Genomic DNA, 23,181 nt, shown 5'->3' on the forward strand with positions numbered 1-23,181 from the left:
CGTACGTCACCTCGTGCGTCAGGTTTAGATGAGAGCTGTTGAAGAAGGAAGCGATCATCGAGAGAGAAGAGAACCAGAGGAGAAGGAGCTCGAAACTCATTGTACCCATTCTCACCTTCCAGCTAATATACCGGAGGAAAAACATGGCTCAGTAAGCTTTCTAAACTCATTTTACAAATGAACACAGTTGAACAACGTTTCCTTGTAGTCGAACGTTACATTTTTGATTTGACAGAATATAAAACAGTGTTCGTCATTTTTGGTATTTTAAGTAGTGTTCTTACTAAGTAATTGAAAAGCTTTTGTTCGAATTTGAAATAAAAAACTGACATGATTTATAAAGTGTAAAACTACACGGATTAGAGACCCACTAGTCCCAATGCATTCTGGGAAATGAAGTCATCCAGGGCTTGTGTTTTTTAGGTATTTGATTATACTAAAACAACCAAAACAGAAAGATGTAACAGTCTGTTTTAGTGTCTTACAGTTTGATGCCAGTACATCAGGTCCAGACATGACATTTCTCCTGTTTTCACAGAGCAGACATTGCACTGATTGGGTTGGCCGTCATGGGCCAGAACCTCATCATGAACATGAACGACCATGGCTTTGTGGTAAGATCCTCACTTTGTTTTGTTGACGCTTTTCTTAGTAAGTGTATTTTGTTTTGTCCTCCTCAGTAAGAACATCTCTGTCCAACAGGTCTGCGCCTACAACAGAACCGTGTCCAAGGTGCATGACTTCCTGAAGAATGAGGCCAAGGGCTCCAAGGTGGTTGGAGCCGAGTCCCTGGAGGACATGGTGTCTAAGCTGAAAAAGCCCAGGAGAATCATCCTGCTGGTCAAGGCGGGGCAAGCTGTGGATGACTTCATTGATAAACTGGTTTGTGTTTTTCTACCAAAAATCATGTTTAAAAAAAAAAAAAAAAAGCAATGCTAAATTTGGAAGTATTTATGAGTAAATATGGGGCTTTATAAGATAACCTTAACAAACGCACATAACAAACTGACCTAATTGCTTTTATTTTAAACAAATGAGCAGCAGTGGATCCTACTGCTGTTTAATGACCTAAATTACACCAGCAGCAAAATATCAGACCTCTTTGCTGCCCCTTATTTTATAAAGTAATACTAGAGGTATAACAATAAAATGTTTGGCTGCTAAATTTATGTTGCTTTCTTTCTGTCAGAATCTGCTCTCCGCTAATAAATAGTTTGCCAACCGTTGTTTAAAACAGTGCTCCTTTAGTTTTGCTCTCTGATGGTCAGTGTTTTTGACAACAGCCAGGTTGTTCTTGTAAGCCATGTTTCAGCCTGCTGACAGTCAGTGCTTGGCTACAGGCAGCCATTTCTTATTGAACTGGAGCGTGTAACAAAAGTAATTTCCCTCTGGGATTATTAAAGTATTTCTGATTCTGATAAGACTTGAGTGCATGGATCAGTTTGCTAGAAATGGGAACCTGTCTATTCTCCTACAATTTTCTCTTACTGATCTGCATTTCTATTTTTTATTTTCATGAATATATCATACAGATATATGTACAGAAGAGCTATATGTGTATATATATTTTATCTCTTTTTATTCTTATTTTTTATCTTATTATATTGTATAGTTGGATGTGTGTATATATCATGTAAAACTGTAACTAGAGCGTGTAACAAAAGTAATTTCCCTCTGGGATTATTAAAGTATTTCTGATTCTGATGAAGTGCAGGACAAGTTCTACATTTTCAGTCTGTAAACACAACAGAGAGAAAAAACTTTAGGACTTTTTTTGTTGTTTAATAAAGAATCAGTGGTCAAAGTTGGAAACTTTAACGCATAATTAGAAAAATGCAATTTCTTCAAACTAAATTTTTTTTTACAGTTTTTCTAAAATCAGGAAAAAATAGTTATTGGTCATGAAAAGCTTGATTGATGCTGCTCTACCTGAAACCATAGGAAACGCCTCCTTTGAAATATTGGCAGTAATTAAATTCTTTTTTTTGTTTGTTTTATAAACCTTCTTTCTGGAAAGTGCTAATGCTTCTTCTCCACTCCATCCATTGTAGGTTCCTCTTCTAGAAGCTGGAGACATCATTATCGATGGAGGCAACTCTGAGTACAGAGATACCACAGTGAGTTACTGGGAATGACGGTTTGGCTGAAATTGTGTATTTTTCAGCATGTTTGTTCATAGTTGCTCTTTGGTTTTAATCACAGCGGCGCTGTAAGAGTCTGAAAGAGAAGGGTTTGCTGTTCGTTGGGAGTGGAGTGAGTGGTGGAGAGGAGGGAGCTCGTTATGGACCCTCGCTAATGCCAGGGGGACATAAAGAAGCCTGGTGGGTCCTAAAGAAAACAAGATGTTTCTTTTTTTTGTCTTTTTGAAAAGGTTATACATTTTAGTAACGCGGTAAATGTGTTTTTTATTCCTTTTTAAGGCCGCATATTAAAGACATCTTCCAGAGCATCGCCGCTAAGGTTGGGACAGGAGAGCCCTGCTGTGACTGGGTGGGTGCACCGCCTTCTGTTTAAATCTTTTTAATGGAGCACACAGAGGCCTCACTTTGTCTGACTGTTGTGATTTGTTCCTGGGGCAGGTTGGGGACGAGGGTGCAGGTCATTTTGTTAAAATGGTCCACAACGGCATTGAGTATGGAGACATGCAGCTGATCTGTGAGGCCTACCACCTGATGAAGGATGTCCTGGGCATGGACCACGATGAGATGGCACAGGTGGGCTCATGTCACTACTCACTGATAGAGCAACACTAGCCAGTATGTAGATCTGTAGTAAAGAAGAACGGATACAAGTTTTTTTCCCACAAACATCCACTGTCAAATTTTAATCTTGGTGTGTTTAACCTTATTCCTTTTGTTTTCTAACGGCCAGGCGTTCGACGCCTGGAACAAAACAGAGCTGGACTCCTTCTTGATTGAGATCACAGCCAACATCCTTAAATACAAGGACACTGATGGGAAGCCTCTGTTGCCCAAGATCCGTGACAGCGCGGGGCAGAAAGGCACAGGGAAATGGACGGCCATTTCAGCCCTGGAGTACGGCACACCTGTTACTCTGATTGGTAAGAAAAAAAACAAAAAACAAGGAAGTCCGTTGGTCTTCCTGCAGTGCCGGTTTCTTGCAGTAACTCGGTTCTTTAAGATAATGTAACAAAAGGAATCAGGGCACGCCTGTCAGGATTACAGCATCTGATGTTTATTTAAAGGCAAAGGTCAAATTTGACGGGATAGAAAAAGTGTTCCTGGTCAGTATGAATTTGCAGGTAAGAAGATTTGAAGGCTTTTCTTACAGCCTTTATTGTTTGTTGTGTTTATGAAAGACAAGGAGCAATGCTAATATAAAAAGAGGGAGAGCAGCTCAGAGATCAGCTCCATGGAGAGCTGACTGTTGATCATTGGTAGAATGAAACTGGCCCGTTACCAAACTCATCCAGGCTTTGTCAGGATTAGCTTTACTTAATGCCTTTCACTCCGTTGCTGTCGGCTGCTGAACTGAAAGAGCCTCATTGTCTGAGATCTGATCCAGTTTGTGCAGAGGAGCAGTGTGCATGGGCGGATTTCAGATTTCTTACTACAGTGTCCTCTTGCATCATCTGTCTGGGCAGTTTGTTTTTGCAAAGTCATGCTGACTAAACTGAGTCTTCACAGTAGAAATGGATCTACTCTTTAAGGTTTATTCTTCCTTCTGTCAGGGTGACCCGTCTGGTTTAAATAGTAAATGACATATGTTTAATTCATTTCCTGTGTTTTACCTGAAAGATTTCCCGTCTATTGACCCTAATTTTAATGTGGCAGAGAAATCCAGACAGCTTTTTATAGTATAAATGTTGCCGGTCTGTATTCATCCACCTTTTTTCCTCCTTCCTTCCTCTCTGTAACTCAGGGGAAGCTGTCTTTGCCAGATGCCTGTCCTCTCTGAAGGATGAGAGGGTGGAGGCCAGCCGCAGCCTCTCCGGCCCCCAGGGGGTCAAATTCAGCGGCAACAAGGCGGCTTTCCTAGAGGACATCAGAAAGGTAGCTTAAAACCAAAACATGTGCATTGGATTCCTGTTTTTATTTTAAGACCATATGGCTTTGAAGAGAAACCTTTATTTAAAATAATAATAAATTAATTTTATTTTTCTAAAAGTTGGTATAATAAATAATCCAGCTTGTATGCAAATTTCTGTGCGCTAGCTCCAGCTGCTCCACTTTAGGCACACTACTGCCACCTAAAGGGCTGGAGTCAGTGTCTTACTTTTATTACTTTTAATGCTACGTTCACACCTAAAGCAGCAGAGGCAGCAAAAACGTGGGTGCTGCTTCATTTTTGATGCTTGTACAAGTTTAGTTCTGACGTGCAGCTGAAGCATCTTTGCTGCTCTTGCTGTGTGGTTGAAAACTGGGGTCTGATGCGCGTTGGGCGGAGCTACCCATGCCTTTCTTTGCCTGAAACAATAGCAGCTATATTTGCTGTGATCAGTGGGTAAAAATTTGTTTTTAAATGAGAAAGTACACCTGAACACTTCATCAATGCAGTCAGTTCATCCAGATTACCATCCTGCCTTCAAATATTATTTCTGTCAGAGCCGCTCAGATCCACTCATACCAGTGGTGCGCTGTCAGTAGCAACCCCATTCAACAGCAGCCTCTGGCCCGGTCGTCTCTTCGCGGTTTGTTGCAGTGGCTGGAAGGCGTTTTTTTATGTACGTAATCCAAACTGCAGGCTCCAGGATAATAAAAGCGGACGTGTTTATCAGTCAAAATTGCTTTACCAAGTAAAGCTTTCTTTAGTTTCTGCTTTGGGGATGAGCATTATGGTACTAAAATTTTATTGTGGTCCATTTTATTGTTCATAATTTCATAAATTAATCATTTATTGCTCTACAACAAAACTGATAATCTATAAATTCACAAAATCCCAGATTCTTCTTTGCTATAAATATATTTACATAAAGCTAGAGCCCCCCCCCCCCAAAAAAAGAACTAATTGCTCTGAACTGGTTTCTCTGACACCAGTTTAGGTTAGGCTGCTGAGTGAAACTTAACTCTAGCATTTTACAGTCCATCACTTGGAGGCATTGGTACCAAAATAGTCACCAGCAAAGGAACCAACTCACTATACTGGCAACTTTTCTTGGACATTGTTCACTGTTGTTATGAAGATTTTGAGCTAAAATAAATCAGCTGGAGGGTTGGAGTTGAGCTTTTTTGGCATCGTAGGATCTCTCAAAAAGTTCTGTGTTTGAATCAAAGTATTATTAAATCGAGTGAGTCTTTTATTTAAATTTTGCCTTTATACAGATGATATCTAATTTTGAAACAATGGTTTTATCGCATCAATCAGTTAATATTTATTTAAAGTCCTGCTACAGCTGTCTGTAATGTTCTTTTTAACTCACTTAAAGACATTTCTGTTTGATAAGCTTTGTTTTTAGTGACTTCTGGGTTTTAAAACTGGGTCCAGAAACATTAAACTGGACTTGGCTTTACATTAAAATGTACAAACTTACAAGTAAGAAATTAAAGCTGAATTTTATTCCTAATTCCTTTTTAATGTATATATCTGAGGATTAATTGGAAGGATCTGCATTCATTTTAAGGTAATCCAGTGTGTTTCTTTTTCAATTCTGAGGATTTGAGCTGATCTAGGTTTGTCCAGATAAAGTTAGCAGATTACTGAATCTCATACCAACATTAGCACCATGTTGTCTCACGGGTTAATAAAAAAAACCAAAAAAAACTTCATTAAATAATGTAAATATTTGCAGAAACAAACATGCAGCCTGGACAAGAACAGCATCTTGATAATAGAAATAAAGGAGCTGCAGCGTATTTAAAATTCATTGAAATGTGTTTAATGTTGTTTAAACTAATTAGGTTAACAAATTCCACAATTAGCAACTCTTGAGCTAATCCTGTCTTTTAACCAAATTGAACAAAATACATTCTTTGCTGCATAGCAGCAAAGAATGTATTTTTTTTTTTTCTCTTAAAGAGATTGTTTTTGTTTCCCAGGCTCTGTACGCCTCCAAGATCATTTCCTACGCTCAGGGCTTCATGCTGCTGCGGCAGGCAGCCAAAGAGTTCGGCTGGTCGCTCAACTACGGCGCCATCGCCTTGATGTGGAGAGGAGGCTGCATCATTCGAAGGTTTCATCTTCATTATTAACACCATGTTCATCATCCCTGCTTTGCTTTTTAATGATAATTTAGTAGCTTCCTTTATGTGATTGTAGCAACAAAAATGTATGGGTTAAATTTTTTTTAGAGCCTGAGAAAAAGACGCTTTCTATCTGTGTTATAGAGGAAGTTAAATCTATTGTTTTTATGTGTTGTAATGTGGTGATTTTATTGAAAGAAAGCCTGACCTCATCTTTACAACCAAATGGGCTGTAGAATGGCAATATTGTGGTTGCAACACTTGTTATCTTATCAAAGCTTCATATAAATCTAAACCAAACGCAGCAAACCTCAAGGTCAGCGGTTTATAGCAGATTTATGTTGAATCAGGTCCAGTAAATTCAGAATTGATCAGTTATTGGTCTGTTTTGGTCCAAACTGCTCCCTCCTCTCTCTCTCTCCAGTGTTTTCCTCGGCAAAATCAAAGAGGCGTTCGACCGGGACGCTGACCTGCAGAACTTGTTGCTGGACAATTTCTTCAGTACCGCTGTGCAAGACTGCCAGGTATGAGGAAGGAGGAAGCGAGAAAACACCAACTTGCAACAGCCTCTTGACTAAGACGTTTATTTCCTCCTTTTTCTCTTTTTTTCGTTTTTTTTAAACAAAGAATGCAGTGAAGCAAAAGTTAGTCTTTGTGTTGTAATGTTCAGCTGTTTCTCTTGAATCCAGAACACTGGAAGGCTGAGTGAATTCAGTCCAAGTTTTTAGAGAATGGAAAGCCTAGATTTACAGTCTATTTAGACTATATATATATATATATAGATAAATATACTAGTCCTGCTCCAGTGTTAAAAAAAAAAGCTTCTTTCTGTAGGAATCGTGGCGCAGAACTGTCAGCGTGGGCGTCCAGCACGGTATCCCAATGCCCTGCTTCACCACAGCTCTGTCCTTCTATGACGGATACAGACACGGCATGCTGCCTGCCAACCTGCTGCAGGTGAGGAACACCAGTAGCTGCTGGAAAAAACTCCCACTCTTTGTTTCTGGATTCACCCAGATATTTGTGAAGGTTTCTACTACAGAATACTCTGTAAGGAACCCAGCAGATGAATCAGGGAGAGAGCAGTGGAGACATTTAGGTCACAGTTTGTGTAGCAGTCTTCAATCCATCAGACCAACAGAGGGATGGCTGCACCGTTAAACTGACAAGCCAGCAAATGGGAGCAGTTACAGAATAAGGCCTTTGGGTGATGGGGAGGAGCGGCATTTATCCATGGCAAACAAATCTGATTATTCAGAAAGAGGAAAATTATTGCTGTAAGACTCCTATTAGAAGATGAACCAGTATTTTGTCCCAAAGCACATAGAAGATGCAGCAGAGGAAGAGCTCTAATCTTATTAGTCGCTTTTACTTTAACTGCTATGGATAAAGGGGAAGTTTTTGGTTGCATTGTGACAAAATAAGATCAAATATGCTGTAAGACAAACGTAATTTACAGGTTTTGATCATCAATCATTAACAAGAGGCTACAGAGGCTTATGTTGCTTTTAATTATTTTCTTTTCAGGCCCAGAGGGACTATTTTGGAGCCCACACATATGAGCTGCTTTCAAATCCCGGGCATTTCATCCACACCAACTGGACCGGCCACGGTGGGAACGTCTCCTCCTCTTCCTACAATGCTTAATATCCATCATCACCTTGTTTAAAAACACAAAGGAAGAAGGTTCGAGTAAAAGAGGATGTCGCTTGGAGGGGAAAATAATGCCCCAACTTCCCACATTCCAGCGTCATAACAAACATCAACAGCCAGCTTCATCCAGACTTTTACTCTTCACCGACCCTCTTGCAGTTCATTTATCAAGAAGTGGGACCATAGATGGTGTTTGTTGCCTTTCTAGTTCTGATCTGTTCTAAAATATAAAGAGCTGCAAAGAAGGAGAGGCGACAAAGTGTTGACCTTATCTGGATATCAGCTAGCGTTCATCAGTCGTGATGGGCCCAGAGTTAACACTGGATTAAGGTGAAGCGTTGCACTGATCTGTAAAAGGCTAAATAAAGATCTCAATCCCTTCATAATTAGCTTTGATGGTCCTTACACCGTGTGAGCTGTGAGCAACACTGAGGTTTGTTTGTGTGGAACTAAATAAAGCAAAACATTAGAGGCTCTGGTAGGCATATAAACAGGGAAAGGCAGACAAATTATAGAAACCACTGGAATCAGATGGGATTTGTATGAAAACTTAAATAATATCAGTCACATATCAAAAACACATGAAACACAATTTCACTTTTTGATTGATAGCAAAAATGTAGCTACGGTACTTTAAGAGCTTTAAAAACCTTCCCATACATTTATGCTTATGTGTAATACTATCGGCTACCAGCAGGGGAACCCAGTGCCACACTGGGTTGAAGCCTTTATTTTGTTTAAGGATTTACACATTTCATAAGATTTATTTAAAAGATGCCAATGTGTTTAAGGAGACTAACAGTAAAACTAGAGATAAATCATCAACAGCTGATGGGTAATTATTCCCACAGAGAAATTGAATGGCTTTATGGTTTGGCCATACAAAGGTTTTTCCTTAAAGTTTTAAGATGAAAATAATTTCACTCATAAATCCAATAAAAAATTAAACTCAAACCCACCCCCCTTTGTTATATTAGTGTGATTCCCTTAAAGTGCTACTATAGCAGCTCTGACTGAGCTAGTCAATAATGTGGGTTTGCAGATTTTAGCTGGTTCCAGAGGCTCCAAAGTCTGCTTTAGCTGGCATCAGCTGCTTGTTCTGAAGCCCCTGTGAGGTTCATGGTAGTTCATAGCACTTGAACGACCTTAATTAAAGCTACAGTACTATGAATGCTGTAAATGTGGAAAAGTTTTTATCTGATTCCCATTTATCTGTATTACTGATGTGCATCCCGGTGAGACTGCTCCAGTAATGCCCCCTGCTCTATTTCAAAATATTTTCTTGCTTTTATCTACTTTCTGCAGCCTAACGTGATAAAGCTGCAGTCGGCTCTCATCCACTCATGTGCATGAATTTCATCTTCATTTTGGGCTTCCAATTATTCCTTTTTACTCATTTGCAAGGATAAATAATACGACTAACAACCAGGGGGAGTAAAAAAAAAAAAAAAAGACTTTTGAATTTGCTGTGCAAAAAAATATACAGAAAGGCTAAAATATTTACAGATACCAAAATATAAAACATAAAATATGTTCTCAATTTCCAACCCCTCAATGCAGGGGCGATATCCTGTATCATTTCATTGTGTCATTGGTTACTTTTACTTTGGTTGTCTGTTGACTTCTTTTTGCCTTATGACAACAGTCATAATAGTCTGCTTGTGAAAGCGAATCTGTTGGGCTACCTCTGCAACATCTATTACCACACTTATAAGTAAATAAACGGTTAAGAGGAATGGAGAAATAGACTGGATACTGAGGAGGTGATTCATCTGGGTTGGAACAAGGATCCAACAGTCGTTGGCCCTCTGGGAACGTCTTATGGGAACTGATCCTACTCAAAACAGTGAAGTTCCCACACCGGGAATTGAACCCGGGCCGCCTGGGTGAAAACCAGGAATCCTGACCACTAAAACATATGGGATGTAAGAGCCTACAGTGATGCACTCAAAAAAATTCTCCTCTCCTTTTACCAGCTTCTATATGTATGAATAGCTTAAATGGACTAATGAGCTGCTATAACACATTTACCACAGCAAAGGATGAAGCATCGTAGAGCAGCTGTCATCACACCTCATCTTGCCTTCGATAAATCCTACTTTGATGTTGGCATAATATTCCTCTTCACACGTCACCCTGATCCTCCTGTGTAGGTCTGATCTTTGATCTGGATGCAGATGCAAAATGGTTGATAATTTATTTCACCAACACACTAAGACCAAAGAGGAATCAGGGTGAGGATCTCACTTTAGTGTTATTGCAGACCCCGACCAATAGCAGAAGCATTGTGAGGGTTAAATGGAGACCCACATATGCAGTTGTCTGAATTGGAACAGAAGCCACACACTAAGATGATGCATAATGTAGCAGAAGGTTGATTTCACTTTAACCACACATCTGACTGACATGCAAACCACTCTGGATTCATTCAGCAGCTTGCTCTAACATCTGCCTTTATTTTCTACTGTTAAACAGACCAATCTATAAGACAAGCAGATATGACGTGAATTAAAGCTTCAATAATCTGGTTGCATAAGCGCCCATCTTCAAACTAATCCTTTGTTTGGATTATAGAATTCTGGTTTTTTTTGTTAGGAGTGGGTCAGCAATCTACATGGTAACCGTGTTCCCACTCTGTGACATAAGCACTTCCCAAATGAGTCAGAGTATGATGAGATCTAATGTTTTTATCAGATACAGTTCTGGACTTTAACTAGGCCATTCCTAAACTTCAAAGTTCCTCTCCTGAGGTTATCCTTCAGCTAACTTGTTGACTTTGGCTTTCTATCACATACTTGAAGGTTTTAACTCAATGGTGACAAACCTCATATGATTATTAATATTTTTTTTATTTATTCTCTCAAAATCCCCAATTCCACATAAAGAGAATGTCCCCACAATTCAACCTGTTCTTCAGATAATCCATAACTTTTCATTCAAATCTTCCTTCTGTAATTGTTACTCAAACAGCCTCACCGACCAACTTTTGTTATTATTATTAGTTTTTTGCTCAGTATCTTTGTGTAAACTTGAATTATTAGTGACATTAGTAATGTCACTGTTTTCCTATATTTTCTCCACTTATATTTGTCTTTCATAACTATTATATTTGGTTTAGATTAGATTCAACTTTATTGTCATTACAATTACGCAGGTACAGGTACAAGGCAACGAAATGCAGTTTAGGTCTAACCAGAAGTGCAATATATATTCTTTGGTATCTTAGTCTTGACTGACACCTTTAAACAATTACATTTTTCACAACCTCTTATTTATATTAATGACAGTTGATGGTAGATTTTTTTTTCCACATCAAAAAATAATGGGATTTTTTTTACTTTTGAGATCCACTGCCGCTCTAAACTCAGTTTTAATTCACTGGTGAGCAATAGCTACTATCAATATTATGATAAGACTAAAACTGACAGATTGAACTGTTCATTTTAAATCCATCAATGAACAGTCTTCCCTGAGTTCTCCATAGATGTTTGTTTTCAGAGGAGGAAGAGAAAATGCAGTGCTGTTGCTCCAATTATTTTCCCTACTGCCAAGAACTGTTAGGCGGAGACAGGAATGCTGTTTGATAAAAAAATTGTAATTTAATGATCAAATAAATTAGTATTTTCCTGAAATTTGACACAAATACTGAGACAATAAATTTGACTAAACTTCTATACAGCAAAAGAGTGACAGATCATTGGTGCTTTTTTTCTATCTATAAACCAATGAGCCTTTATGTCTGTGTCTACCATGTGACACAAAATACTTTGGGTTTTCCTGCTTCAAAGGTCACTGACAGCTAGATTCTGTAAAGCAGGCAACATATAGATAACTTCTCACTTTTAATCAAGTTTGTATACGTTTATAAGCAGTGCTTAGAATTCTTAAAGTTGCAGTAGTATTGTTATTGTTGTTCCCTTGCATAGAATATGTGCAGCTCTGGAGCCAACATGAGGTTCTTTGTCACTTCAGCGCCAAAGATAAAGATTCAAGTGAGCAATGTTTTATACATAAAGAAATCATAAAAGGTATGTTTTTACGTGATGTCTGCATAGGTTCCACAACAGGAACTATTTAACATTATTGTCTTCGGGCCCTTCATGTCACTGGAGTTCAAATAATATTATTGCTGTTCTTGTCTTTGACACTTTTTTTATGTCTTTCTGAACACATACCAGGGATAAACAGCAGTGTCAGAAATGTCTACAGGGTCACCTGTATAATCCTGCCTTTCCTTTATTGTATTTTCAAATATAAATTTGTTCTAATCTTCATTATGTGTATGTTTTTTAACCCTATATTCAGAAATAGGAAATCTTAAAGCAGCTTGATTGAGTCTAACTTTGAAACAATGCGCAACAGCACAACCTGCCGGTGGGAGACTGTAACTACATCCCTATCTGATAAACTGAAATTACTACAGTTACAGTTCAACATGAACTATGTTGGATGATATCAGATAATTGTGTTCTTTTCACTCCGGAACGGTGACACATTCCCTTTGGAAAATTAAATATATAACTGCACAGAAACCCCACAGATTTTAAAATGTCCCATCTGCGCTTCCTTCTTCATAAAAGGAGGCGTAACTTATTCAAAGCAGGTGATTGGATAACAGTCTGTAGATATTTCCTAACTGATAGCAGAATTTAGACGACCTTTAGTTACATTTACTGAGGCAAGAGAATAAAACATTTTGTTTGAATGAGGAACCGGGGGAAAATTCCAGCAAAGTAATATGAGAATTTGTCTTAAATATGCTCCACCATAAATATTATGGGGCTGTATTTCGGAAGAGGTCTAGGGCCACTGGAAAAACAGAAAAAGTTGACTGATTTTTTGTTGAACATGTTGTTTGAATGAGGAACCGGGAAAAAATTCCAGCGAAGTAACCGATTTTTTTAATCTTATTTCAGTATGAGAAAAAAGTCAGAATTCTGACTTTAATCTCCGATTTCTGACAATTTTCTTAGAGTTCTGACTTTAATATTAGAATTCTGATTTTAATCTCAGAGTTTTGGATCTTAATGTAGATGGGCACCATGAAGGAAGAGATGTGGGAGCGCTGAGCTTCTCTGACAAAGATGTGAGTTGTTGGGAAGGGCCAGTAACACAATGGTGGAAAATGAGAGAATTAGGTGACTTTTTACTTGCCTGAGGGGTCCCCGGTGATACTATTTCATTAATGGAAGAGCAGAAGGTGATAAAAACAAGAGAGCTAGTTTAGTCTCTAAAATAGACATGGCTACGGCTTGGTGCTAACATGTTTGTTAGCTGTCAGAATTCAGAGATTAAAGTCAAAATTGTGAGAAAAAAGTCAGAATTATGACTCTTTTTTCTCATATTAAACTGAAATATTTAAAAATCTGTTAATTTTTTCCCCCATTGACCCTAATACTCTTCCATACTGTGTAGAATAGAAAATCCATTTACTGTCCCACAATGGGGAAATTGTGGTGTTTACAGCAGCAAAAAAAAAAAAATAGAAAAAATGTATAAGAATAACAAAATAGTGAAGAGTGAAAAGATAAAAAATAAAATACCGTACTGTAAAGTGTTTACCGATATAGAACTGTGCACCTGGAGAATAAATAACACACATACAGCTATGCAAAGTTTTTACAGTGACCCATAGGCGAGTAGAAATAAATCTGAGCAGTCCTAAAGCATACTTTAACCAAGTACGATTCACCATTTAACTTAATTTTCTGAATTACAGCTAACAGCTATTGTTGTATGTATCTCCACCTGCAAAATAGATGCTCCGCTAATGATTTACACTTTGCCACATGCTTATAATAACAAAGTTGAAATTACTGAATCCCACAAGTCCAGAAATATTTATTTTACATTTTTTCTTTAACAGTAATATAATAACCACTCTGACAATACTCCCTCCATCGCTGCTCCAGCAGGAGCAGTGAACGGTCATCAAAAGCAAAGATCACGTGATCGAAATCACCAATCTTTACCAGCTTCGCGCTCAGGAAGAAGTATCATTACCTCATCATCGTGGTTAGCGAGACCATACAATTAAGAAGCACATTTCTCAAGTAAGAAACTATAGAAATGATCCCTGAAAGTATAGTCTTAACTCACCATGTCCACTCCCCTCATTCTAATATGACCGCCATACCTTTCTCTGTGATGGTGCAAATTACACGTGGAGCGTGTTTGTTTCATATTACAAAGTAGAAAACAGACACATAGACTATGACTAGTATAACTTATAAGGAATGTATTTAACAAGTAAAAACTAAATTTAATGTAAAGGTTGGCGTTTTACAAGACTTGCATGTTGTCTGAAATTACCCATAATGCATTGCGAGCTCATTATTCCGCTCCTCAAAAACAAAACCAAAAAAAATAAAAAATGAATAAATAAATAAATACTCTCGCATTCCTCTGTCGGCTATGAAGTCCTCTCCGTTTATTTACACGGTTACATCTCAGTTTAAATGTGATCTTGTGGGCAAAAACAGGTTTTCCTGATGCTTAAAGTTCAAGAAGTTTACAGGCATACAGACTTTTTGCTGACCTGTTTGTTAAACTTTAGTAGACCAGTATAATTAAACACATGTATCCACACATTCTCTGATAATATCCAGAGTAAGTGGCAAGATGCTAAAAATAGCTTTATGTTTTAGCAATGTTGAAACTGTAAAAGGAATCTCTGTGTTTACGCCTTTAAGCTTTCTCTTTCCCTATTTTTTTTCCTGAGAAAAGATCACATTCAAATAAAACAATGTAATTTTTATGTATTAAAAAACTATGAGACATGGCAACAGATTTTGACAGAAATTGTAATCTTACTCAGATCAGGGAAATGGCTTGTGTTATACATAAATGGCAGCGCTTACTTCAGAAAGTCAGCCCATAATCCCGCTTAAAGAAGCATTTTATACAGACAGCCTGCTACATCATCACATCATACACATTTGTACAATGAAGAGGCATCACTAACCCCAGCCTCATCAAAATAACATGTTGTTCAGGTTTGAGGACACTACGAATGCACAGTGACAGAGCTATCTGTTAACAGTCTACCCAAGCCATATTGGTCTCTATTAAAGCATCTCTGCTTCTGTCTCCTTGAACCCCAGTCGGCCTCGGCAGATGGCCGCTCACACTGAGCCTGGTTCTGCTGTAGGTTTCTTCCTGTTAAAAGGGAAGTTTCCTCTCCACTGTCGCTACAAGCATGCTTAATGTGAGGGATTTCATCTGAGTTTCAATGAGTCCATGCAATCAGCTGGTTTTCCTTAGATAGAAAACTTTGAATCAATGTGACTGGATGATCTGGTTGAATTGTAAAGTGCCTTGAGATGTGTTGTGAATTGGTGCCATATAAATAAACTGAATTGAAATAAATAATTCCAAATCCAATGATATATAAACAAGTCTGAAAAACAATAGACAACATAAAGTTTTTTTTTTTTTACTTTATCCTTCAGTTATGGGGAAAAAGGAACACAATTGAAGGCTAGAGCAGAAACAGAATATGAAAAAACACGGTCTACATAAGTTATAAGTGCAGGGAACAGTTTATACTGTAAAACACAATTGCTTCTTGTTTACATGCAAGTGCTATAATTAGTCTTTAGGTCTGATAATTCCCCTTTCTTCAACAGCCTTTCTTCTGCTGGATACATAATGAAAATGATCTTAAAGTTATTTTATCTTATTTTAAAGTTAAAAGCTCTCATTGCACTGACAGATCATCTTATTTTTCTGCTCAGATTAGGGGTGAATAGTTATTTTAAGAAAAGTTTACATATTTTTACCGTACAAGATATTTTTCAATAAACACAAAAATTGAAAATACAACTTAATTTACAAGCTGCACTTTAACTGAATATAACTTTAAAGTTATTTTTATGAATCATGGTTGTTTGGTGGAATTATGTTTGCTTTAAAATAAAATGTCAAAAAAGAAAAAAGGTAACTTTTGTGCTTTAGTTGTCAATAAAAACAACACGAGTCAAAAACATGTCATCAGGGTTACTCTGTCCCTGACAGGTACCATTATAGGAAATCAATAATTACATCTATGGGATGCATAAATAAATGTATTTTTTCTAATTTAATCAGAGTTGCATTTTAAACCGTTGATTGGTGCCTGATAGAGGCCATTATATAAACTAATCTGTTGGTGGAGATAAATGTGCTTAAGTTACCTGGACCTTTAGCTGATTGAGGAGGTGCTACACGTCTCGAGGGTCAAAATTACAAAAATCTCGACTCTGGGTTTGATAGATTTTTAAATTCATAAACGGTATTTTGGTCCGAAGACTAAATAAAGCAACAAAAAAAAACGTTTTGCCCAGATGGGAACAGGGCAGGTGCTGTAGCACCCCCCGGTGTCCATCTGTGCATAATACAATATATATTAAAAACCTCACTAACCAACTCTTTCCAAAGACAAATCCATTTTACCAACATCGAGACCAGATATTATTAAAAAAACTATTCTTTATTTTACAATGCAACTCTAGCATCTCAAAACAAAGTGGGATTTTGCACTCAAATCTTTAGACTGCAAAATGAAAATACACTTCACGAAAGTAAACAGCAGTTAATCTATCCTGCTGCGCTAATACAAACCTTGACATTGATAGTTTCACATTTTATACTTTCATATATCAGTGACTTGTGAATGGGAATATGTTCATGAAAATGTTCCAGTGAGGTAGAAATCTTAAGAGGGCAACACTGACAATTTAATACATAAATTTAACTTGATACAATATCTGAAGAAAACAAACATGTGATTTGATCATTATGCCATCTAAATAAGTGGTTGAATTTTTCTTGCTAATGAGGCAAAGTAGATCCTTCCGTATTTAAGGCGGTTTCCCGTTCATCTTCAGCACAGCAGACTCCAAACCAGGGCTCAGAAGAAAGCCTGGCTTTTCCATATCTGTCGAACCTAAACATGTGAATTAAAGTGTTGGCAGTTCGATTAAAGTCAAAAACAAGTCTTTGTCAAGAGGGTATTTTCCTCCTAGTCAAATTAAGTTTTATTTCACACTTCCCTTTAATTCACAAAACATAGAAAATGCATTCAAAACCACTTCAAACACAAACTTCCAATGGGATCTGTTCAAACATTCACCAGGAACATCGCCCAAACTTCAGCACTCTTTCTGTGTTTCCCCGCCTGCACACAGACTTCACAAACAAAGTCACATTTTCACACAAACAGGGTGGTAACAAGGAGAAAATAACACAGGCATTCACATCGAACTGGACAGCAAGAAAAGATCTACTAAAATATATAGATATTCAAAGCACTTGACAATTCAGTGTTTGTTTGTTTTTTTGTAAAGAATCAGGGTTGGATAGAAAACGATATGAGAAAGTAGAAAAATCTGGGCTCTTGAGATGTTAACAAATGTCCTTGTGATGGTCACTGAGAACACACACGTACTTTGCTTCTTTCTCTCACACTCGCACAAAAAGCCACAGGTTCTTCTCATCTCTCCCAGGCATTTGTCTTTCAAAAAAAGAAAAATAAAGCACAAACAGTACTTGCTTTCCGTCCTTTTGCTCACTCTCATTCAGTCCAACACCGAATCCATTCATCGAGATCAAAAAGCGACAGTGGCAGACCCTATATCCCGAAAAATAAAAACAGAAAAAGAGAGGAAAGAAAGGCAACACCCACCGTCTAACACTGTATACGCAGACTGAAGCTGTGACCTCGGATGATAAAGCATTTACATGTGGGAGGAGGGATACTGAGATCTGCCGAGCATTGCAGCCAATGATGTGACTCCTCCCGGGAAATTGTGAAAGAGTTGGTGAACTGCGGAAGAAACGTTCATGAAGGCGTTTCCAACAGAGGAAATAACCAACCAACCAAAAAAAAAAAACCCAATATAATGCATAAATATATAATTATCTAACAGCCAGCGTACGACGGACTGCAGGGAGACCTAAACACTCGTGCATGTTTATAAATAGTTATGGTGCATGCACAGTCATCTCTTCATAACGTATTCTCACAAACAAAACTAGAAAGTTTGGAAGATTCCTCAAACTAAACTTTTCACCCATTCCATGTATGACTACACAGCCACACAAGTAGAAACGTTCGCTTTGATAAAATAAAAGGCAGTGTTTCATTTTTAAATAAAGTATAAGCACTTCCTTCCTGTAGGTGTACTTACCAGATATGCCTAACAGAAAGAGAAAACGTCAACCCTCAGCTGTCTACATTCCCCAGCTAGAAGATTTAGACTCCATTGATGTGCCAAAGCCGGAGCTGAAGCCGCTGTTTGAGGCGGTGTTGGTGCCTGCACCCCAGCCGAGGCTAGCTGAGCTGGGGCTGCTGTAACTGGTGCTGGCAGAGCTGTATGTCTGATCTCTGGTCGTAGAGGCTGTGCCTGTCGCCGTGGTCAACCCCTGCTGGTTAGCCAGCATGCCCATCATTCCCCAACTGCTCTGCAGTGCTGCCTGAGCTGCTGCCACCATAGCTGGGTTAAGGCCCAGAGCCCCAAAGTTAACCCCTCCGCTACCGCCACCTAGCCCCCCACGATTACTGCCGTACCCTTGACTGAACCCGCCAGCCCCAAACCGGCCCCGATCCATCATTTGCCTACTGTTATTGTGTTTGGGCTCAGCGTTGGAGATGTGCACGCTGACGCCCTTGATGATCAGGTCCTCTCCACACAATGCCTGGGCAACCTATGGGAGAGTGAGTGAGAATAAGAACCATCACAGCCAGTTGTTACCTTCTAACTTTAGCTGTCTGTTTTATACTTAGTACAGTTGTGTGTTATCCATAAATACAGTGCTTTGCAAACATATTCACAGCCTTCAATGTGTTCTCTGGGAAATTAATTTGATAGCCCAGTTATTATTATTTAAAATTGAAATAAAAAAGCTTGAGCTCTGGCAGATCGTATAAAATTAATCCGTCAACATCAACTTTTAAGCCTCAGATTTCATATTGAATTAGTCTTTTGTAACTTCTAGCAGGTTTTCCTTCCAGGTCTGCCTAGTTTTTAACTGCCCAGCTTTCTGTTCACACTGACCACCATCCCAGTCCCTGGTGACGAAAAGCATACCCTCAGCATGATGCCACCCCCTCCATGTCTAACAAGGGAAGTGGTGGTCTCATCTGACCCAGGCTTAAGCATGGGCTAGCTCTTTTTTTATATATATATATAGAAATTTAAAGAATTGACATGGATTTAAATCTCTGACATTAGATTATACTCTGATGGAGTTTATTTATTAACAACAAGACTTCTTCAGGTAACTGCTTAAAATGAATTTTATTCATATACATATATTTTAAATTTCTTTTACAGTTATGCACTAATTTATGCAGAGCTATCATAAAACCCACAAAATACACCAATATTTGCAGTTTTAAGAAAATGTTTGACAGGTAGGAATACTTCAGCAAGGCAAACTTTTTATTTATATTTTTGAACCTTATAATATAAGCATTTTCAGTGTAAGGGGAGAGCAGCAGTTCATACCTGATCATCAGCAAATGTGACAAATGCGAACGCCCGGAAAGGTTTGGGAATAAAGACATCAGTGACCTCCCCATACTGCATGAAGTACTGCCTCAGATCATCTGTCGTCATGTCCTCTGTGCAGCGCCCCACAAAGATTTTACGGCTCCGCATCGGTTCATCAGGAGATGCCTGATAAAGAAGTTTGGTCTGAATTAAAAAATCAAAACAACAAAACATTGAGAATGTATGATAAATGGGGTCCAGCATACCTTTGAGTTTGGAAGCTTACAGTCACACCATCGTCCATCAATCATGTGTCTCTGAGCAATGACTTTAGTTTGTGTCTCATAGTCAGCAAAGCGGACAAACCCAAATCCTTTTGAATTGCCAGTTTTTGCATCCCTCTTCACCTGGAAAAAGCAAAGAGCAAGAATAAAAGCTCCATCGACATTTTAAAATAAGCCCTAAATATTTTTAGAGCTGAAAAGGCAGGCTTAAGAGGATTTAGTTGGATGAAACATAAGTACCTGCACCATGATGACCTCCCCAAAGGTACTAAAATAATCCTTCAGGTCTTGTTCTGTTGTTTTCCAAGGCAGCCCGAGCACTATGAGATCAGATGTTTTCTGAAACCCTCTTTTTACTTTAACAGCCGATGCTGCGTCTATTTCCTCCATCTTCCTTTTGTTATCTGGGAACAATAAACAGATTCTGACATAAGAAAAAAAAATAGAGCATTTATTTTATTATCAGTTGTTTTTAATATAAAAGCTTTCTTCTTTGCTGCTTGTTGTTCTGAAGCCCACTTCTCCCAACAAAGGTGACCATTTTTTCTTACCTAACTCATACACTTAATTCAAGCACAATTGTAGCATTTTTCTCCAACGGACTTCACATTCAATCTTGAATCAAAAAATTTTGCATATCATGTAACCTTTACATCAGAGGTCTTCAACAGGGGGTCCACGGAGGTACTGCATGGGGGTTGCGAAAGTTTTGGTTGATTACTTCTTTTTATATTCCCTCCTGCAATTTTTTGCAGTAATTAAAATGTCTTTAAATACACATTAACATGAATTCATTACACTGTAGTAAACAGATAAATGGAAGCAGAAGATGTCTTTCAGTCATCAATCAACACATTCAGCGACACACAGGAGCACTTTCAAACCAGGGCACCATTTCATTCACAACACCTGTCCCATCAACCAGGAATCAGAATCAGAAATACTTTAATAATCCCAGGGAGAAATAACCTTTGTTACATTACTCCATCTGTAATAGAGTGACTGTAGGACCAGTTTGATATAACACAATTTCATACAATAAATATAATTAGGGGGTCCCCGCTCCATCTCGCAATCAGCTTGGGGGTCCTTGGCTTTGAAAACGTTGAAGACCCCTGCTTTACATCATCGCTTTTACTTCACCTGGTAGTTAAGTGTTTTTGTAGAACTCCTCACATTACTGACTGTAAAATGCTTAAATCATACATGCACTGGAATGTATTATCAGGATCATGAATATGTCATCAGAAATTACTTTAATCATGCGATTAAAAGCAGGTGTGAACTGGGGGGAAATATGATGTGCAGTGTGGCTAAAAGACTTCTTAAATATTAAGACACATTCATTCAGGCATCTGAAAGGTAATATTCCTTAATCTACTAATCTTTAACTTATCATAGAAATAAATATTTTCCTGACTTTTTAGGGATATATGGAGGAGTATGGCTAACTTTCCCTTTTTTTTTTTATCTTCACAGTAAAGTTTTTTTTTCTTTTGTTAATTTCAATTGATTGTGGAATTTGGTCCTAAAGTAACAGCTTTACAATGTTAGGCGTGTTGTTTCTTGGACTTGAAAATTACCACTATTTCCCAAGCATGTCATTCAGTTGTGCAGGAGCAAGTTAATGACTCAAGTGTGTTGCAACAGGGGAAAAGAGAACATGAGTAACAATGAGAAGGAGTACTTCCTAATGCAATGCAATGTAAATAAACAAGAATAGAGCTAAAATACTATCTCATACAATGGATTTTGTTTAATATCCCTAACAGATATCATTAATGCAGTCAATGCAGAAATTAAGATAGCTGGTCACATATGAGTCTGCTTGTAAACAACGGGAAAAAAGCTTCCTATCTCACCTTTGGGGTAGTTGACGACATAGACCAGGTTTCCCCAGCTGCTCTCTGGTGCATGCAGGACTCCCTCTACCAACCGAACTCCCCTCATGCACTGGGACTCCGGGTTTCTGTACCGCAAACCACAAGCCCCTGGGAACTGGGCTGACACCGAGGAAAGCAGAACAGTCCCATCGTCCTCGGAGGGGATCTCCATGGGCTCCTCATTCTCATCCTCAGCCACCCGAATGTACAGCTCTGACATGTTGCTTCGGGTTGGCCGAGCGCTGAACCGACAACAGTCAGCCGATGACGGAGCTCGAGTTAATTACAATGGTACACGTAGAGTTTGAAGATTCCCGAACTTGGCTTAACTTTTCTTCAATGAAAACTAAATTGAGAGAGCAAAACGACGGGAGTCATAAGCGGACAAATCGTGCTTATTCGATAGCTGAAACATTTAAAAGCTGGCGGTCATGACGGTGAAACGTTTCCTCCAAACGAAACACGTAAACAAGTTAGCCAGCTAGCCAAAGAGCTAGCAAACTCAAAGCGGCTCGAAAAATGAATGACTGTGTTTAATGTCAGCGGACAAACACGTCGTATTCTAACATAAAAGCCTCTAATCAAAAACACAACATAAGCAAAAACGTATACAAGCTGTTACTTTCAATGAAATTTGATGAACGAAATCTACACAGCTACACAGGGCTAACAAAATGGCCGCTCACCTTGTTAAAATGACATCATCGACTTGGAAGGGCCCACTTTCAGGATTCTGGAGGTGGGTCAGTTATTCATACAACAAACATGTTGGCGGGATTTAAAACCCTGACAACAACCACTTAAGAAATTTAACAGCATTTTATTTGTTGACGGTTGTGTAAATGTGTTCGCGTCTTGCAATTTTCGTTTCGCAATATAAACAATATTGTCGTCGTGTGGCTTCCCCTTTAATGACAAACCACGACAAAGCAGTTAAAAACCCAAACAAATAACGCCATGCCATTAATAATCTGGCAAAACGAGATTAATTAAAACAAATAAGCTTATAAACAATCTTTGTATGTTTATGTAACACCCAAACTAAGTTTTGCTCGTGAGGGGATTTGTTAAAACGCAAGAAAAATACCACTATTAAAAGGGATGTTTGGAGAAAAAAAAAAAATCCAATGTTTGTCAAATACATTCAAATAATTAGCTTTTATGCAAAACTTTTTTAAAATATGATGAAAAAAAAAAAAAACTGGGCTAAATATGTTTATCACCCTAAAGGATAGAATGTTGTTACAAACAGTATACTTCCACATATTTTGATTTTTTTTTTTTTTTTTTTTAAATTTTAAAAAGTTTAAAAGCTTTTTGAAACAATAACCTTACAGTGTGTGTGATCACTTTCTCCATTAGGTCTTCACAAAGTTCCTCTCTATATCACATAACATAGATTGAATGCATTGGCCCACACAGACACAAAACATGAGGCATTGGCTTGTCAACAGGCTTAATGTAGCTATAAGAAAATTTCTGAATTTCACAAAAGGTGCTTTAAACTTTCTAGATGTTATGCAGGAGGTCTAGAGTGACAGACAGTTAATGTAAGCTGAAGTCTGCAGGCGAACCTATCCAATATCTTAGCAAATTAACTAGCTAATATCAGCTGATTAAATTCCCACTGTTACTTTGTAAAGAACACAACCCAAAACAGCAATAATATTTTGTTTAGTAAGCAAGTTTATTGAAAAATAACTGGTTATTTAGTATTTTGGTCTAGTTTTCTTAGGTTTACATCTGT

The 23,181-nt window shown here is 38.1% G+C and overlaps 2 protein-coding genes and 1 non-coding gene across 5 annotated transcripts; 1 reads left to right on the forward strand and 2 right to left on the reverse strand.

Annotated features, from left to right (window-relative positions):
* pgd (phosphogluconate dehydrogenase) lies at positions 1–7,895 on the forward strand. The gene is made up of 13 exons (XM_015378108.1): positions 1–151; positions 539–614; positions 703–882; positions 2,052–2,117; positions 2,203–2,321; positions 2,421–2,490; positions 2,580–2,714; positions 2,872–3,061; positions 3,883–4,013; positions 5,997–6,130; positions 6,565–6,664; positions 6,975–7,097; positions 7,668–7,895. The coding sequence occupies exons 1-13, from the start codon at positions 144–146 to the stop codon at positions 7,785–7,787; spliced, it is 1,452 nt and encodes a 483-aa protein (XP_015233594.1). The 5' UTR covers positions 1–143; the 3' UTR covers positions 7,788–7,895.
* A 1,750-nt stretch (positions 7,896–9,645) lies between these two features.
* Positions 9,646–9,717, reverse strand: trnae-uuc. Its single transcript has one exon. It is a non-coding gene; the product is annotated as a tRNA-Glu (tRNA).
* A 6,478-nt stretch (positions 9,718–16,195) lies between these two features.
* Positions 16,196–22,111, reverse strand: tardbp (TAR DNA binding protein). Of its 3 annotated transcripts, XR_001481324.1 has the most exons (7): positions 21,414–22,111; positions 19,792–19,955; positions 19,534–19,674; positions 19,283–19,453; positions 18,395–18,479; positions 17,458–17,598; positions 16,206–16,719 (listed from the first exon to the last, which is right to left on the reverse strand). XR_001481324.1 is itself a non-coding variant. In XM_015378173.1 (6 exons), the coding sequence occupies exons 1-6, from the start codon at positions 21,652–21,654 to the stop codon at positions 17,510–17,512; spliced, it is 891 nt and encodes a 296-aa protein (XP_015233659.1). In that variant the 5' UTR covers positions 21,655–22,111; the 3' UTR covers positions 16,196–17,509. The 3 variants fall into 3 exon arrangements, 2 of the variants coding, with proteins under 2 accessions (XP_015233659.1, XP_015233658.1); XM_015378173.1 differs by having other exon boundaries at positions 16,196–17,598; XM_015378172.1 differs by lacking the exons at positions 16,206–16,719; positions 17,458–17,598 and having other exon boundaries at positions 17,648–18,479.
* Positions 22,112–23,181: the final 1,070 nt, after the last annotated feature.

The sequence above is a fragment of the Cyprinodon variegatus genome, unplaced genomic scaffold, assembly GCF_000732505.1.
Source record: "Cyprinodon variegatus isolate N-32 unplaced genomic scaffold, C_variegatus-1.0 Scaffold165, whole genome shotgun sequence".
Lineage (NCBI taxonomy): Eukaryota > Metazoa > Chordata > Actinopteri > Cyprinodontiformes > Cyprinodontidae > Cyprinodon > Cyprinodon variegatus.